The sequence below is a fragment of the Dromiciops gliroides genome, chromosome 4, assembly GCF_019393635.1.
Source record: "Dromiciops gliroides isolate mDroGli1 chromosome 4, mDroGli1.pri, whole genome shotgun sequence".
NCBI lineage: Eukaryota > Metazoa > Chordata > Mammalia > Microbiotheria > Microbiotheriidae > Dromiciops > Dromiciops gliroides.
Window position 1 is genome coordinate 120,154,772 of NC_057864.1, and position 19,473 is coordinate 120,174,244.

Below are 19,473 nucleotides of genomic sequence, written 5' to 3' on the forward strand. Positions count from 1 at the left end.
ATTGGCATGGCCAGCTTGTGACAGTTCCAGGTTTGCCTTCCCCTTTTAGGGACTAGTTTGCCCTTTTCTTCTCTTTCCCTTTGTCTCCTAGGGGAAGGAGGTGGCATTCTTATCAGCCATCGCTGTTACTGATTGACAGCACCTGATAACAGGCTTCCTTAGGTGCACTGGTGGAAGAAGGGAATCTTGTATCTAATGCAAAATTAAGTAATGTATTTAATTCCTTTGGGTAACAAGGTGGGGTAATAGGGAATTTTGTGGGGTCTGAGGAGTAGCAGAGGTTCTTTGTGACTTAAAATAAGTCAATACCTGGTGCAAGGTAATAGGGTTCACCTTTCTAGTTACATCTTTCACTGGTGTTGGAAATTGAAATTTTTGGCAAAATGAGGTTTAGGTATCATGTGTGTAGCTTATATCTTTGTAGCTATATAGTTCAAGCCTCCTTATTTGCAGTTATGGAAACTAAGACACAAATTCTAAGTGACTTTCTCAAGTCACATAAGTAGTAAGTGGCAGTGTCTGGATTTGAATCCAGTTCTTTTTCCGCTTCACCATGATGTCTACTCCAAACGATTCCTGTTCCAGTGGCAGCTGCCCAAGCGGGAAGAGTGAAAGTACACTAGGAACTAGGACCTAGGTCACTACATGACCTCAGAGAAGCCTTTCAGTTTGAGAATTCCTATAATTCAAACTGTTCAAGCTGCATAGATAGTCAGTTTCACCTGGTATTTACTCACTATTTAAATTAGGAATCATAGAATATTAGAACTGGGAGGAACTTTAGATAGCTTCTAGTGAGTCCATCTCCCTCATTTTACTGAGGCAGAAATAGGAGTCCACAGTGGAAATAACTTGTCCAAGGTCAGACATTTACTAAGTAACAAATCTGGGTCTTAGTACTTGAGTACTAAAACTAGAATAGTAATAGAACATAGTAATAATGATGATGATGATGATAATCTAGCATTCATATAGTATTTACTGTGTGCCAGACACTGTACTAAGAACTTTATAAAAATTATCTTCTTGTATCCTCATAACCATCCTGGGAGGTAGGTGCTATTATTACCCCAATTTTACAGTTGAGGAAACTGAGGCAAGCAGTAGTTGAGTGACTTGCCCAAGGTCACACAGCTAGCAAGTATCTGAGGTGGAATTTGAACTCAGTTCTTCTTGACTCCAAGCCCTAGCTCTATCCACTGTGTCACCTAGTTCTTGATAGCGTCATAGTACTTCAGAGTCTGAAGGGACCTCAAAGGTCATGTAGTCCACCAATCCATGCTTGAGTATGCATCCCCTTCCCAACATACCAGGAAAGGGATTATCATGCTTTCACTTGAAGAACTCTTATCCAGGGAGTGGGAACCCTCTGTCCCCCGCTTCCTAAGGAAGCCAATTACATTTCTTCCACAGTCTTACTTGTTAAACTTCCTAACAATTCTTCTATATATCAATCCTAAATTTGCTTCTTTGCATCTTCTCCCCATTGCTCCCACTTCTCTCCCCCAGGACCAAATTGAACCCCTTCTTCCACCTGATATCCCTTTACATACTTGAAAACAGTTATCATGACACCAATAAGTCATTCCCTACAAGTCATTTCTTTGCTGGGCTAAATGTCCCCACTTCTTTCAAATTATTCTCATACATTAGGATCTCCAGGTCCCTTACTTGCCTTCTCTCACACTTTCAGGTTTATCAATATCCTTCTTAAACTATGTCACCCAGAACAAAATGCTCCTGATATGGCTTCTGCTGAGCAGAGAACAGCAAGCAGGAACTACTCTGCCCTTTATTTATCATCTTAGAGTTGCTCGGGATCATTCAGCAAGTACTTGTCAGAGGCGGGATTTGAATGCAAGTCTCCTGTACTCATAGGTCTTCTATCAACTAATCAACAAATATTTTTAAGTACCTACAGTTTTGGTTTTGTATCCCTAGTGCTTATGACAATGATTTGTCATAGACATTGTCATAAGCACTGGGGGTACAAAACCAAAACTGAAACAATTCCTTCCTCCACAGAGCTTAGATGTACTGGAGAGACACAGCATGTATACATAGAATCATAGCTTGTGCATGTGCTCTGGCTTACTCTCCCAGACACCAGCTGCCACATCTTCCCCCTTAAGTTCTTTTTTGTTTGTTTGTTTTGTTTTGCAAGGCAGTGGGGGTTAAGTGACTTGCCCAAGGTCACACAGATAGTAAGTGTCAAGTGTCTGAGGTCAGATTTGAACTCAGGTCCTCCTGAATCCAGGGCCGGTACTTTATCCACTGTGCCACCTAGCTGCCCCTTACCCCTTAAGTTCTAAGGGGTTATTGGAGTGTCTTTTCTACTGCCATCATCTTGGGGTCCCTCTATCTGGATTTACCTTATTTGTCAGGGGACCAATAACCAACACTCCAGTTCAATTTAACAACTTAGCTTTAACAGAGGGATACAGCTTCAAAGATATGGCAGGAACAACAGTACAGGCATTTGTAACTCATCATTTTAGTGACCCCGAACAACAAGAAATGGGGTTAGTCTGATAGAACCTGTTCATGATGAACATTATTCTTTGGGATCACTACTTTTCTAGGTCTTCACTAATAACTCATTGACCTGTTGCCTGGTAACTTGAATTTCTCCATGTATTCATTTAGGTGCTCTCTTAAAATCCTCCTATTTATGCTGGTTATCGCTCCTTAAAGAACTTGAAATCATGACATATGAAGATCAGGTGAAGGAACTAGGTCTATTTAACTTAGAGAAAAAAAAGTTTTAGTAGGAGACAGAACAGCTGTCTTCAAGTATTTGAAAGACTCTCATGGGGAAGAAGGACTAAACTTGTTCCACTTGGCCCCAGAGGATAGAACTCGGAGTACTGGTAGGACGTGTCAGAGAGGCAGATTTTGGCTCAATGTAAGGGAAAACTTTAACCATTAGAGCTTTCCTGTAGTGGAATGTTCTGCCTTTGCAGATGCATGGGTTCCCCCCATACAAGGTATTTGCACAAAGGCCAAATAACCACTTGCTCAGAACATTGTTGGTGGGATTCCCACTCAGGTACGGATTGGACTAGATGTCCTCCCCCCACCCCCACCCCAAACCACTTTCAACTCTGAACTTCTGTGAGCCTTTGCTTTAACTTGGCAAAATGAGGTTTAGGGATCATATGTGTAGCTTTTAGTTGAGTTTTGATGAGGGTGTGACACATTCACTACTCATAGGCAAAGCAGCCATGTAGATCAGCGCATTGCCTGAAAGAAAAACAAATCAGGCTACAAACAAGCAGTCCATAGCACCAGTGCTTCAAGACTTGAAAACTGGACCACTAATGTGATGCTAGAAGGACTAGAGAATTTTTTTTTCTCATACCACTTTTTAAAAGTAATTAAGGTCTTAAAAATTAGTTTCTTAAGTAAACCTAAAAAGTTGGAGGTTAGAAATGATAATCCTAATTCTGCCATTGTTACCTTGAGACCCTTGAGTGAAGCTTAAATTTCTCCATATGTAGAAAGCATCTGTGCTTCTAGTCTGTGAAGAATAATAGGGTGACATGCAGGGTTCTATTTAGTCCATTAATTGAATCCATACTGATTCTATTTTTCCTCTATTTTATCTATTTGAAGACAGCACAATTCTAGAATGGGAATCTGTGCAATGAATCCCTTAGAATGGGGGTGGTAGGAGTGATAGTAGTGGTCATAACCTTCCCTCTCAAAGGAACCAAATATTGAGTTGGTGCCACTGAATGACACTAGTAGTCATGAAACTGAGAAAGAAGAGAAGGAAAACAACCTTAAACCTTCAGACAAAAGGCTTCAGTTTTCTCTTCTGGGATATGACGGTCCCTTCAAGCTTTAGTGGTAAATAATTCTATTTTTTTTTTAGGTCAGGCAATTGGGGTTAAGTGACTTGCCCAGGGTCACACAGCTAGTAAGTGTTAAGTGTCTGAGGCCGGATTTGAACTCAGGTACTCCTGACTCCAAGGCCGGTGCTTATCCACTGCGCCACCTAGCTGCCCCCGTAAATAATTCTAAAAGAGAATAGAAGACAATGAAGGGAGAAATGGGGAAAGAAGAACAAAGAAATAAAAGATCAGCATATAGTTGGGTGGCAGCAGAAGAGCAGAATAAAAGCAGCAGTTGTTTTAAGTGGTACCTATTGACAGTAACTCTTCCATGTTTTAGGAAGTAAACCCTCAGCCATGCTAAACATGAGTTAGTGTGGTGTGGTAGAAGAATGCTGGCTTTGGAGGCAGCCTCTGGTCTTTGCTATTTGTGTGATCCTGGGTAAGTCATGTAAACATTTGGGGCCTCAGCTTCCATAATTATAAAATGGGGTTGGACTAAATGACCTCTGAGTTCCATTCCAGCTCTAGTCCGAAGATCTTACAGTCATTCAGAGCTAACTAGGCTATGGGGAGCCAAATGTTCCATTTCCCAACTGCGATCTCTTTTCTGAAGTCATCTTCTACCAAGACTCTTGGCATGGTAGCTAAAGATAGTCATCTGCCTCCCCATTAAGGACTTCAAGGCCCCTCTATTTGACTGCATGACCAGTGTTCCTTTGCTGAAAAGTGATATTTATTGGTGCCACAGGTTACCTACCTTTGACCATTGGGATAAGTTTGATGGATATCATAGAAAAGTGATACATTGGCACTGGTTCAGGCAGTCTTTTGGGGCTTACTTGGACCAGTTTGCTTGATGTGTGGAGAGAAAGCAACATAATGATTCCGCTGCATTTTTTCTGAAGTGTTCGGAGGAGGACCTGGTACTCCAGTTCACTGGTCCCTGTCGAGCCCACCATCACAGGCAGTGTGAGGGCTGGGTTGCATCAGCTGCGTGTCGTTGCAATTAGGCAGTTCGTGCCAACGCCTTGTCGAGTTTGACACATTACCAGGCTTGGAGGCTAACGCCTTAAATTACAGATGCTGCACTGCTGTATTACATTTAACAGGGAAGGATGGTCCAAGCGGCAAACAGAAACCACTGTTGATACACTGTTTATTTCTCAGTCATTTTGTGTTAAATCACTGTGACTTGAATGTCAGCACAGCTTGGGATGTGGTAGTGAAATCAAACCCATACCCGGCCTGCCAAGACAAATTTCAGAAAACCCCAAAACACAATTGTCTTGCTTTCTTGCTGGCTGTGTTTGTGCAAACATAGGCAGAGGTTGAGGTGATGGCTCTCCCCCACCACTACATGAGTAGCTTCATTTTCCTCACTCCAGTGGGTTCCTAATGAACCCCAAACTACTTCCTCAGATGCTGTGGAGGTCAGGAGTGAGAAGTCACCACTCCCTGGAGGCATGTCAGAAGTCCATGCCAATCCCTAGAGAGCTGAAGGGAGAGTTCAGCAGTTTATGGAAAGATGGATATCAGAGCTGAGCTGCTTCTATCCAGAGAGTTTGGGATGCAAGACACAAATGGACACCCGGAGGGCTGGAGCTAGGGTAAGAGAGTCTGGGAAGTTTGACAGGGAGCCTCAAAGATCTCAGAAAGGCACTGGCAAGGATACAACACAGGGTGAACTGAAACCACCTCTAAACTGCTCTTACACCATCGTCACTAATTACCTTAGAAGAACCCAAACTAAGACCATTTTTTTTAGTACTTCCTCAATTCAACTGGTGCATTTTCTTGGGCTTATTGGATTAGTATGTAAGTATATAAAATAAAATTGGGGGGCTTCATAGAAAGATCTTTGAAAGGGCCCCCTTAAATCCTGTTTGATGCAAAATCAAACATCTTTCTGGTGAAGGAAATCCTCCCTGGCCTTTTCTGCCATTCAGTGCTTTTTGGATGACATTCATGCTATTTCTTTTTAAAATTTTTTTTAAAAAATTAAAAAAAATGTTTATGTTGTTTCTTAAAGGTATCCTTATATAACCCCAAAAGGCTTTCAGACAGGGTAACGCACCTGTGTGAAGAAGTCACAATGAGATGAGTCTTTCAGTGTGAGGGTCTTGCATATTTTTTCCCTTGTGGATATAGAATGTTAAGGGAAGCCTCATAGGACCATAGATTAAGAGCTAGAAGGGATTTTAGAGACCTTCTAGTATAATTTTACAGATTAAGAACCTAAGGCTCACATTGCAATGAAACAAGGAGGATTTGAACTTGTTTTCCTTCTCTGAATCTAGTGCTCTTTCCCCCTGTAAGGCACAGCCTCTTCTTCCTAACAAACCATAGTGGCAGTTAATCCAAACTTTGGGCATAGTCTAGTAATAATAAAAATGATAGCTAGTGTTATGGGGAAATTGCTGGGCTTTGGGATAGAGGTTCTTAGGAATTCCTCTTTAAAGAATTACACCCTCTTGTACATACATCCAATTAGAATAAAATAATAGTTTATTTAGGGGCTAGGGAAAGGAAACCAAGAGAGAAATCCTTGGACTTCTCATGGTGAGAAGGCATGGCACAGAGGCATGGTTCTCTGAGCTACCTTCTTTCTCCTTGAGCTGGAGACAGGCAGATACTTTTATAGAAGACTGATGGGGGTGATCATCTGATTGTAGAAAGTTCCCTTATTGGGGGAGGACCATCCCCCACTGGTGGTGGCTGGGGGAAGTTGAGTGAGGGGAGCTTCCAGATCTCTCAAGCCATCTCTCTCCCCCTCATGTTGCAAAGGCAGCAGCTACAGCCAATCTTATCTCCCCAGGGGTGGGGGAGACTGGAATGAAGGGTGGGGGTCCTGGAGCTAGCTCAGTCCTGATCCAGTGCCACTTATCTCTTTAGGTGTTTTGTCTTCTCAAGGAGAAGATTCTTTGATGTGCCCCAGAAAACTTCTGAGGTACCTGGGCCATTCAAATGAGGTATGCTGGCCCATAACAGTCAGCATGCATATGGCACTATGAGGTTGGCAAAATGCTTTACACATGTCAACTCCTTTTTTTCTCACAACAACCCTGAGAGGTAGGTGCTGTGATTTAACAGAGGTTAAATGACTTACATAGGGTCACACAGCTTGTAAAGTATTGGAGGCTAGATTTGAGCTCAAGTCTTCCAGACTCCAAGTTCATTGCTCTCTCCTCTGGACTGCCAAGCCAGACTCAAGTGTTCAAAGGAACAGGATATTACCTGATTACCAGGATGTAGGTCAGAAACAAAGGGATCCAAAAGATCAAGGCAAGAGCAGCAGGAGAAAATCATATATTCCAGGCTCATAGAGTCGGGCTAGAAAGACAGATCTCAGTAGATCAGTAGGTGGGAGAATGTCTTGGGGGTGTTAAAAAACCAGCTTCATCTAGTCATAGTTTTTCCTTCACCTGACATTGGGTATAAGTTTAACCCTTTCTTGCTCAATCTATTGTCTTGTAGAGTGCTTCAATGAAAGAGAGTCTTTTTCCATATACCATGGGGGAATATGCTACTGGGGGAATTGGATGTGAGGGAAAGTATATGGAAGAAAAAAGGAGCAGTATTGAAAAGAGGAGGCAAAAACAAGAGAAGGGAAAATAATGTAAAATTCCATTTATTCTTCTAATAAGATATGGTCAGAAAATAAATCAGAGGTGTGGAATTTCTATTTGTTTATTTGGCTTCCAGAAAATAGTGGTAAACAGTTCTCCAGTCTGTGGAGTCATTCCTTTTATTTTATGGTTTCTAGACCTGTCATCAGCCTTATGTTAAAATTCCAATTTAATTGTCTTTATTACACATACTTTCTGTGTATTTTCTTTTTCCCTTCAAGTATAAATTCCCTTTGGTCAACTTGACAAGAGTAATCCCCCCCCCCCATCTCTCTTCCATTAAGCATTCATGAAGCACTTACCTGGTACCAGACACTGAGCTATGCACCAGAGATATACAAAGATAAAACCAAACAGCCCTTACCCTCAAGGGTTTTACATTCATTCTCCTAGGTCAAACAGGGTCTTAGTTGTACTGTTGAGCTGTACTTCTTCACTCACTAGGACCCTCTGGAATCCCAAACCCTATGCCAGAAAATCAAAGCTTAGTCTTCAACACAGTACTTGGCTGACAGGAAATGCCATGATCAGGAACGTTGTTTTTGAGCTCACCCATTCATTGCCTTCTGGCTGTTCTGAATCTTGGGATTTTTCCACTTGTTCTACTGGGGCCTGCATTCATACCCCCTCCTGAAAAAGCATTGTTGAAATGCAGCTCTGCTGTTTATTGTTGTATGGTCTTGGGTAAGTCTGTTAATTTCTCTGGACTTTAGTTTCTTCATCTGTAAAATGAAAGACTTGGACTAGGGGACTTTTGAGATTCCCATTCAGATCTAAATCCTATGATCTAGATAACCAATTACTTACTATAGCACACATATATACATACATATATACACACCTATGTGTATATATATATATATATCTACACATTGTGTAATTTAAAATTCTAAATGTGGGTTCTAATCTGTCCCCCCAGTTTTGGGGGAAAACTGACTAAAATCACTGATAAATGAGTTTAGGTTTTTTTTAGGGTTTATTGAAAAATAGTAAAAGAAAGAGAAAGATTGAGAACAGATTTCCTATAACCTGTCAATCCCAGCCTTCCTAATCTCTCACTTCTGAAGTTCTCTGCCACCATGCTGATGTCTCACAGCCAAAGAGGAAGAACCCTTCCCCAGGGTCTGCTTCCTGCTTCCTGCTCCCCTCTCAGAAATGGGAGGTTCCTCAAGTTGATTGGCTAGTGTCATTCAAATTCATTAAGTACCCTTAAGTACCAGCCAGATGTGTTTATAATCTAGTCACTCTTCCCCAACTCAATCAGCCCAGATCAATCTCCAGGTGAACCCCTGAGTTCCATTATCTTGACACAACATACATACATATATGTACAGGGATATATCTACACATGCAATACATACACATATACATATGTGTATACACACTCACACACACATATATAATACACACATATCTATCTGTCTACCCATAGACATACACATATAGATAAACCGTATCTGGTAAACTGCTAATTTGTATGTTGTAGACTTTAAGAGCGTTAAGACCATATACAGGACTGCCTTGCTTGTTCAGTTATGTTGCTCCTGAAACAGGCATACCTTGCTCATCATGAGCTGGTCCCACGAAAGCACAATACTAGATGAAACAATAGTTGAAGTGGTGTTGGCAAGGATGGGAGTGGAGCCAGCTTAGACGTAGAAAGACACAGTATATTATTTTTAACATAATAGAAAACACCATTAGTTGAGACAGTGTTGTGCAGAGTCTACAATTATCCTGGTAACTATTCCCTTTCCCTACTAAACTCTAAGCTGCTCTAGAGCAGGGGTCATGTCTTATCTTAAGTTTATAGCTATCCCATCAACTAACACAGTACTCTGTACACAGTTAGAACTTAATAATTGTTGAATAAAATTTTCTTGCATTTCCTCTGACTATTACGACTATTTAGGTTCCCACCTGTTTCTCTGTTTTGTTTCCCAAAACCTGGATCAGGAAATGGGGCTTAGAGTAAGGAAGACTCATCCTAGTTTTTTTTTTAATTTTTATTATTTTTATACCACCACTGTCCATTGGCTAGCTACTGTTTTGTATCTAGGAAGGAATATGGGAGGTTAGGGGCTATTAGGAGTTTACAATGGGAAAGGAAGCAGAAGTAAGAGTTGAAAGATAAGCTTAAAAGGATCGAGGGGATATTTGTGTGTTTGGAGTGAGGAGAGCACTAAGTATGGGTACCACAAGTGTCATGGCCAAGGACCTGATGACTTGTGATCAGAAAGAACCTGAGCTGAGAGCTGCAGGGAACAATAGAGAAAGCTCTCATTCGAGAAGGGCAAAAAAAAAATCATTCTTGGAGAAAGGCAGAGGAAAAACCTCCATCCCTTCAAGGCTTGCTGGGTGTATGCGTGATGCTCAAGTCATTAAAGCCCTACCCTGCCCATCTGGGCCCCTGAGCAGGGGGAGTGGGCCTCCAAAGTCCCAGCAGTGTTCTGACAGGCCTGTTTTGGTCCTCCTGCGCCATGCATCCAGAAGGCTTTCTTTCCAGAGGGTTAGGGCAGGGTCAAAGAAATAGGCCAAAAGCAATTAGCAGAGAGGGTTTAAAAAAAATTATTTTTTCAAACCCTGAGACATCAGACAGGTTGTTCAAGTTCCTCAGACAGGCAGGGGGCTTCTGACTCTGTAGCAAATGACAGCAGGGGAAAACAGAAACCACAACCTTGAAAGTGGTAGATGGTCATTTAGTCAACAATATTTATTGAGTCCCCACTGTGCACTGAGCCTGGAACGGGGCTGGAGGGTAGGCTGGCTGTTGTCTCAGCATGTGCATCACACCACTGCAACAGGACCTAGGCAGAGAGCTACTAGCCTCTGGCAGGGCTTCACAGCAGTCTTTCCACCTTATGTATAAACTGCTTCTACTCATAAAATAAAGGGGTGGGGTGGGGGTGGGGAAGAAATCTGGGTTTGTGTTATCAGGGAGTTGAAATATAAACAAGGCTAAATGGTTATAATAGCCAGAGGGGGAGAGGGCCCTTTGCCAGTATATAGAGAACATAACAACTGCACTTAATAACAATTGAGCTACTCCTGTAAATATTTGCATATAAGGCCTTCAAAAGCTCCACTGCCCAAGACAGGCCACTTGGGCGATTTGCTTAGAAAGAGGGGGGGAAAAATTGACCTGCTGGTCCGAGGCAGCCATAATAAGAGAGAGTGTGGGCAGAAGACCAGAAAGGAAAAGAAAAACCCTCTAAAGTTTAATAAACACAAAAGAGAATAAAAATAAATCTCCAGAGCTTTTATTTACAAACCTTGATGGAAGGAGAAGATAGACGCTCATGGTGTGTGGGGTAGGGATGGGCGTGGAAGGAGGGTTGTATTTGTCTGTGTGCCGCTGGCCAGTAAGGTTCCACTGAGGGAAGAGGAGGGGAAGGGGGGAAATAAAAGACAAGGCTTGTTTACTTTTCCTGACAACAGGAAACATATTAAATTAGTTCCACTCCTAAAAGATGCTCTTTCAAAGAATGCTTGCAGCTTCTGCTGTCTGATGGTGAGAGGCACCTCACTGCAGATAAATGCTGCTCCTTCACTGGGAGACAGTTTCTCAAACAAACTTTAGCTAGCATATATGATATGTCATGTATGCCCTTCCTACCCGCCCCCAGGACTGCTCTGCCTTGTCTCTGGCTCCATGCCTGTTCTCATGGTTGGGACATAGGTAGAGCAACATTATAGATTGGGTGGGAGGACAGAACAAGAAGGACCAATGTTACCTCGTCACCTGGATGGGAGTATAGCAGGCCTTTATAGAATGCCACATCAGCCACTCGTTGGCTGTGTGACCCTATGTCAGTTGCTTATCTTCCTTGAGCCTCAGTTTCCTCATCTGTAAAGTGGGAATAATGAAAACATCTACCCCCAAGGCTTGGAGTGAGGATCAAATGATATAATGTTTGTAAAATGTGAACTAATATTTAAATATCAATTCTTACACATAATAATACATAACTTGGGACACCCAGATATGAAGTGGCATCGTCCTTATCATCTTCACCACCACCACCACCATCATCATCATCATGACATCATCACAATAACAACAACAATAATAATGGAAGCTTCCATTTATATAGTGCTTTAAGGTTTTTTTGTAGCATTTTACAAATATCATCTCATTTGATCTTCACAACAACCCCATAAGGTAGGTGCAATTACTTACCCTCATTTTACAGACAAGGAAACTAAGGCAGACAAGCTAAATGACTCACCCCTAGTAAGTGTCTGAGGCCAGATTTGAACTCAGGTCTTCAGATTCCAGGTCCAGCTCTCTGGCCACTGTGCCCCCTAGTTACCCAGAACCACATAGCTAGTATATATTAGAAGTCAAGGCCTTTAGGCTGTAAATCAAGTATGTGTGTATGTATGTATGTATGTATGTATGTATGTATGTATGTATGTATGTATGTATCCATCCATCCATCCAATCCTCTCCCCCTCTCTCCTCTCTCCCCTCTCCTTATCTATTAACTTATCTGTCTCTAGCTACTTATCTCTCTCTACTTATCTATCCTTATCTCTCTCTTTCTAACTACTAATGTATCCCTATTTATCTATACCCACCCACCCCCAGCACAGGAACATGCTCTCCTTTCTTCCCTCTTTCCCATTCTATCTACTTGAGAGCCAGCAGAGAGTAGAATAGTGAAAAGAGAACTGCTCTGAAACAGAAAGCCAGAATCAGGAAGTCCAGGACTTGCTTCTAACACAAACTATCTGTGTGACTTTGGACAAATCACTTAATTTTTCAATGCCTTAGGCAACTGGCTGAGACTCTTAAGTTGTAGAACAGACCCTAATCTGCACTGGTAGAGTGGATTGCCTTATGAGGAACTCCCTGACCTCACAAAATCCCCTGCATCATCAAGGAAACAGTTATTCATCAATTCATTTCAGTGTGGATTCTTGATTTCATAGATATATTGAACTTCCTTTGGGGAAACTGAGGCAGATCAAGAACTCAGCTGGAACTTACAATATTAGAGAGTTAACTGGGGGCCTTAAGAGTTTAAGTGACTTGTCCAGGGCCACATAGCCAGTATGTTTTAGTGGTAGAACTTGGAACCAGTTCTTTCTGACTAAAGCTGACCATCCATCTGCTATATCATGCTTGCTGCTGTTCAATTCAGGTCTCTCTGAATCCAGGGCCAGTGCTTTATCAACTGCACTACCTAGCTGCCTATGCCAATACTTTGTATACAATGGGAATTCAATAAATGTTGACTTCCTTTTTAAATTTTGGAAAACTCATGAATTCCTACAAAGACCCAGAAGCCTTGCCCCTTATTAGCTTGTGGCTTCAGTTTTCCTCATCACCAAAATGGAAATTAAGATACTTATTACATTTATTATGACCAGTAGGTGGCACAGTGGATAGGGCCTAGAGATTCAGCTTTCTCAGTTCAAATCCAGTTTCAGACACTTACTAGCCATGTCACCCTGGGCAAATCATTTAACTCTGTTGGCTAAGGTTTCTTCATCTGTAAAATGATCTGGAGAAGGAAATGGCAGTATCCAGTATCTTTGCCAAGAAAATCCTAAGTAGAGGGGGCAGCTAGGTGGCGCAGGGGATAAAGCACTAGTCCTGGAGTCAGGAGGACCTGAGTTCAAATCAGGGCTCAGACATTTGACACTTACTAGCTGTGTAACCCTGGGCAACATTAACAAAACCAAACCTTGGTATGTAGTTAACTTTATATTCTAGGCAGTAGGTAATTCAGTCAAAAAGCAAAGACTCTGGACTTGTTTATTCTGTATCCTGTCTGCAAAGTTTAGCTAAAGAAGATGCAAAATCTGAATTTCTCACATCTTCCTAAATTAAGATTCCCACTGTCTAGGATTTGACAGCGTAAAAGATGATCTGATTGCCCTTTAGTTTGGGGTGGATACCACAAGTAGAGAGCATTGTTTGTTCAGATCCCTTGAACTAACTCTATCCTAACTTGGAGTGTGTGTGTGTGTGTGTGTGTGTGTGTGTGTGTATTTTAGAAAAAACCAAAATACTGAAACCAGAAAAAGATGCAATTTGTGGGCCTGGATAATGTTGAACCTTTTGATGCCAGACTTTCAAGGAAAAAAAATACACAGGGAAAACTGCTTGCCATTATGAGCTATTTTCTTGGCATGTCCAATTAAAGTGTATGTGAGCCTGACAGCCATCGCCAGTCATCAACTGTGGTGCACTTGTTCCAGTTCGTGAGCATCTAGGATTTTCCACCACTCTTTCAAAGGACAAGGTTAACTGCATGCCCTCAAACAGAGTTCAGAATGGTTTGTTAATCTCTATTAATCTGTTATTCCCATAATCAAATGCACATGTTTATTTTTCCTGGTTAAATTGTTAATGGTATTAAATTGGCAATTGGAAGCTGAACCAGGCTGCAGATATTTTCCTTATGGTGTCTCTAGGGCTATCTTGTGCTGTGTGAGAGAACAATGAGTTTTATCATTCTCAGTGATTTCCTTAACTCTTTACAGATGCCATCCCGCCCACTTTGTACAGGCCCTACTTTAGGATTGTCAGATTTGATGTCTCAGCGATGGAGAAGAACGCCTCCAACTTGGTGAAAGCAGAATTCAGGGTCTTTCGGCTCCAGAATCCCAAGGCCCGGGTGTCTGAGCAACGGATCGAGCTCTATCAGGTAAATCATCTGGGATAGCTGGGATGATTTGGAAGCTAACGGGAGAATTCTTTCCACAGCTTTAACTTTTCTATCCCATTTGGCCATCATGTCAACTACATAGTACATGAGTGTTTATACCATAGTATTGGGAAACAGCATGTTACAATAGACGCTGGAGTCAGAGAACCTGAGTTCAAATCCCAGTAATAACACATTGGGTGTCACCATTTTCCTCCTCTGTCAAATGAGGGGTTTAGACTGGATGACCTAATATGCAGTCATATTATGACAGAGTTGTCTCGATAATGAATACTCTGGGTGAAGAGCTTCTTCATGATGAAGTCAGCGAAATGTTTCTGTAGAAAGAGCGATGGTCTGGGATTCCAAAGACTTGGGTCCTAATTCTAACTCTGCTACTTGTTAGCTAGGAACCAGCTAAACTTTCTGTTCCATTTTCCTTGATTTTAAAATGGTAAAAATACAACCTACCCTGACTACTTTTTTTTTTTTTTAGTGAGGCAATTGGGGTTAAGTGACTTGCCCAGGGTCACACAGCTAGTTAAGTATTAAGTGTCTGAGGCTGGATTTGAACTCAGGTACTCCTGACTCCAGGGCCGGTGCTCTATCCACTGCGCCATCTAGCTGCCCCAGACATTTCTTTTTTTTTTTCTTTTTCTTTTTTTGGTGAGGCAATTGGGGTTAAGTGACTTGCCCAGGGTCACAAAGCTAGTAAGTATTAAGTGTCTGAGGCCGGATTTGAACTCAGGTACTCGTGAATCCAGGGCCAGTGTTTTATCCACTGTGCCATCTAGCTGCCCCTACCCTGACTACTTTCCAGAATGGTTGGGGGAATCAGATACCATGTCTTAATATCAAAGTAAAAGTACTTTTTAAGTTGCATAATAACATATGTGTTTATTATTATTATTTTCATTACTATTATTTTTTAAATTTTATTTTATTATTTTCCAGTTACATATTATATATAAGGATAGTTTTCAACATTAGTTTACACTGGATTTTTAGTTCCAAATTTTTTTCTTTCCCCCTCCCTTCCCTCCTTCCTCCCCAAGACAGAAAGCAGTCTGATATAGGTTGTATATGTACAATCACATCAAACGTATTTCTACATTAGTCATCTTGTGAAAGAAGAATCAGAGCACAAAGGAAAAAACCTCAAACAAGAAGGAAAAAAAAAACCAGTCCAAAAGTAGAAACAGTATGATTCAATCTGCATTCATAATTCACAGTTCTTTTTTTCTGAATGTTGAGAATATTTTCTGTCATGAGTTCTTTGAAACTGTTTTGGATTGTTGCACTGCTGAGAAGAGCCAAGTCTATCCCCATTGTTCATCACACAATATTGCTGTTGCTGTTGCTGTTGCTGTTACTGTGTACAATGTTCTCTTGTTCTGCTCCTCTCAGTCAGCATCAGTTCATATAAGTCCTTCCAGGTTTCTCTGAACTCCTCCTGCTCATTGTTTCTTACAGCACAATAGTATTCCATTACATTCATATACCACAATTTGTTTAGCCATTCCCCTCTTGATGGGCATTCCCTCAATTTCCAGTTCTTTGCCACCACAAAGAGAGCTGCTATGAATATTTTTGTATATGTGGGTCCTTTTCCCTTTTCTATTGTCTCCTTGGGATACAGACCTACCAGTGGTACCACTGGGTCAAAGGGTATGAACAGTCCCATAGCCCTGTTCCAAATTGCTCTCCAGAATGATTGGGTCAGTTCACAGCTCCACTAAAAATGCATTAGTGTTTCAATTTTTCCACAGTTTCTCCAACATTTATTATTTTCTTTTTTTGTCATATTAGCCAATCTGATAGGTGTGAAGTGATACCTCAGAGTTGTTTTACTTTGCATTTCTCTGATCAATAGGGATTTAGAGGGGGGCAGCTAGGTGGCAGAATGGATAAAGCACTGGCCCTGGACTCAGGAAGACCTAAATTCAAATCTGGCCTCAGACACTTGACATTTACTAGCTGTGTGACCCTGGGCAAGTCACTTAACCCTCATTGCCCTGCAAAAAAAAAAAAATAGGGATTTAGAGCATTTTTTTTTTCATATGGCAATAGATAGCTTTGACTTCTTCATCAGAAAACTGCCTGCTCATATCCTTTGACTGTTTCTCAACTGGGGAATGACTTGGATTCTTATAAATTTGATTTAGTTCCCAATATATTTTAGAAATGAGGCCTTTATCAGAAATGCTGGCTGTAAAAATTATTCCCTAGTTTTCTGCCTCCCTTCTAATTTTGGCTGCATTGCTTCTGTTTGTACAAAAGCCTTTTAATTTAATGTAATCAAAGTCTTCCATCTTGCTTTCATACTATTCTCTATCTCTTGTTTGGACATAAATTGTTTTCTTCCCCATAGATCTTAGAGGTAAACTATTCTCCTAATTTATCTACGGTATCACCCTTTATGTCTAAATCTTGAACCCATTTTGACCTTATTTCTGTATAAGGTATAAGATGTTGGTCTATGCCTAGTTTCTGCCATATTATCTTCCACTTTTCCCAGCAGTTTTTGTCAAATACTGAGTTCCTATCCCAGAAGCTGGAGTCTTTGGGTTTATCAAACAGTAGATTACTATAGTCATTTACAACTATGTCTCCTGTGCCTAACCTATTCCATCGATCCTCCACTCTATTTCTTAGCTAGTACCACATAGTTTTGATGACTGTCGCTTTATAGTATAGCTTCAAATTTGGTTTGGCTAGCCCACATTCCTGTGCATTTTTTTCATTAATTCCTTGATATTCTTGACTTTTTGTTTTTCCAGATGAATTTTGTTATTATTTTTTCTAGCTCTATAAAATAATTTTTGGTAGTCTGATTGGTATGGCACTGAATAGGTAAATTAATTTAGGTAGAATCATCATTTTTATTATATTAGCTTGGCCAATCCATGAGCAATTTATATTTTTCCAATTATGTAGATCTGATTTTATTTGTGTGAAAAGTGTTTTGTAATTGGGTTCATAGAGTTCCTGGGTTTGTCTTGGCAGGTAGACTCCCAAATATTTTATATTGTCTACCATTACTTTAAATGAAATTTCCATATAATTCTTTCCAAACATGATCCCTAATTTTGGGGTGGTTTCATCTCCAAAGCAGAAGGGACATGAGGAAGGAGCCAGAGATATAGAAACTACTTGAAGGGCATGAAGAGGGCAGTGCTTGGTCCTGTAAGGGAATCAATCAGTCAATCAGCAAGCATTTATGGAGTGCCGGTCTACTGGTGCTGGGCATACAAATGCAAAACTGATGTAATGCAACCCTCAAGGATCTTCCATTCTACAGGAAAAGCAAAGGGACTGAAAAAGAAGGACAGATGTAGGGGAGAGAGATGAGGAGGGGAACGGAAGTGAGGAGGGAGTTTGGGAAATGGCACGAAGAGGGGACAAGGAGATGAAGGGCAAAGGAAATGGGCAGAGAGGGGAAGTAAAGAAGAAATGAGAGTGGATTAGAAGGGGAGAAGACTTCCTTTTTCTTATGGAGGTATATAAATCTTTATCACTACTCTCTCCCACTTCCAATGCCCTGGAATACATTTCTATGTTTCCTTTGATAATAAAGTTTCTGACAAGAAAATATGTAATTCAAATGCCTATCATGTACTTGCTCTCTGTGACCATTGTGTGCATTATTGTTATTCTGAACTATTAGACGTCCCTAAGAAACTTCTTTTTGACACGAGGTGAGGACTGGCAGAACAGGGGTGAAGTTTTTCCTTGGAGGTAAGACAGCTGCTCTGAGGTGTTCTCCCATAAGCTATCTGGCTAGAACTACAGGTCAGCTGTTCCAGCAGGTGTGTTCTGTGAGGATGGTGGTGAGGTAATTAATAATAGCTGACATTTATGTAGCTCTTCAAAGTTGGCAGAGCACTTTCTATGCATGATCTCATTCAGTGCTCACAACAACCCTAGGGGAGAGCGTTATTATTATCATTATTACTCCTTTTTTTGCCAGTGAAAAAACTGAAATTCAGAGAAGGTCAATGACTGGCCATGTGGGGCACCTAGCTTATAGGTATCACAAGAAAGGGTCTTCCCGACTCTAAGCCCAGTGTGTTATCTACCATATCATATCCTCTATGATCATTAAAGCAGAACATGAGGAAAATGGGGGCATTTTATTTTTATAAGCAATAAAGCCTCATTTGACTGCCTTATGACTGTAATTTATGTTCTTTTAAATGGGCACTGTCTTTTGCTTTATCTATGGGAGAAAAGTTTGTCTAGATGATCAGTCTTGTCTAGATGCTATTAGAGTCTGCATACAAACTGTTTTCAATGAGAAATTGACATTCAAATCATTGATGGATTCATTGGAAAAATAAAGTGGGTCCCAAAGGATCTTTTGCTTGGCAAGCAGCATTCTGTTCCTGTTAATGTATATTCTTGAAAATGATAGAATTTAGTTTCTTTTAAAATATTAAGATTCAGATTTTAAATGAATTCATCATGATCTCTCTTCCACAATCTTTACTGGATACAATGAATCTTTGCCCTCCCTCTTTTCTCTGTGTTAGCTGTGGAAGGAGAAGGGGAAGGGATATTAGAACAGGCAACAAAACAACTCTCAGAAGAAAATTAAAGACCTCAGAGATTATTTAGTGCATGTCTCTCTCTTCCATTTTATAGATTATGAAAATAGGGTTAAAGTGATTTGCCTATAATTAGAACTCAGATCTTCTAGCTCCTAGGCTGGTGAACATTTCATAACATTCTATGGCCATGAATAATTACTGTGATAAATGTAGACCTGTATGACCATTGATTGTTGAGATCTGCTTTACTCCTAACCTTTATTTCAAGTTATTGAGGGTGAATTAATCAACTGAGAATAAGAAAATGAATATAATAGGCTGTCTTTGGGACAGTGAGTTTCTCATCCGTGGAAGTATTCAAGCAAAGGCTGGATGACCACTTGCTAGGGATATTAGACAGCTAGGAGATTTTTGTACCATGTGAAAGGTTGCACTGCAATGCCTGTCAATTCCCTTTTACTTTTAGATTCTATGACTTTTTTTGTCTCTGAGAGTGATTAATTATTTCAGAAGAGCTCAGACATTGCTGGTGTTTTTGCTCCTTATTTGTCCTTATATGCTGATGCATTCCCATTTGCCAAATTTGAAACTTCATCAGACGATCTCCCAAACCTAAACGGATTAGATCTTTTTGATGCTAATCATAGCTCATATTCATGTAGTGTTTTAAGGTTTGCAAAGCACTTTGCACATGTGATTTCATTTGATCTTCAAGACAACCTTTGTGAGGGAGGTGCTGTTATTGTCCTCATTTTACAGATAAGGAAACTGAAGCAGACAGGGATCAAGTGACTTGCTC

The 19,473-nt window shown here is 40.7% G+C and overlaps 1 protein-coding gene across 1 annotated transcript in view; it reads left to right on the forward strand.

The window, feature by feature from the left end:
• Positions 1 to 19,473, forward strand: part of TGFB2 (transforming growth factor beta 2) — a 103,055-nt gene that overhangs the window by 54,567 nt on the left and 29,015 nt on the right. The window contains exon 2 of the mRNA XM_043963329.1: positions 13,961 to 14,124. Coding sequence (XP_043819264.1) covers positions 13,961 to 14,124 — 164 coding nt within the window. The remainder of the gene's footprint in view (positions 1 to 13,960; positions 14,125 to 19,473) is intronic.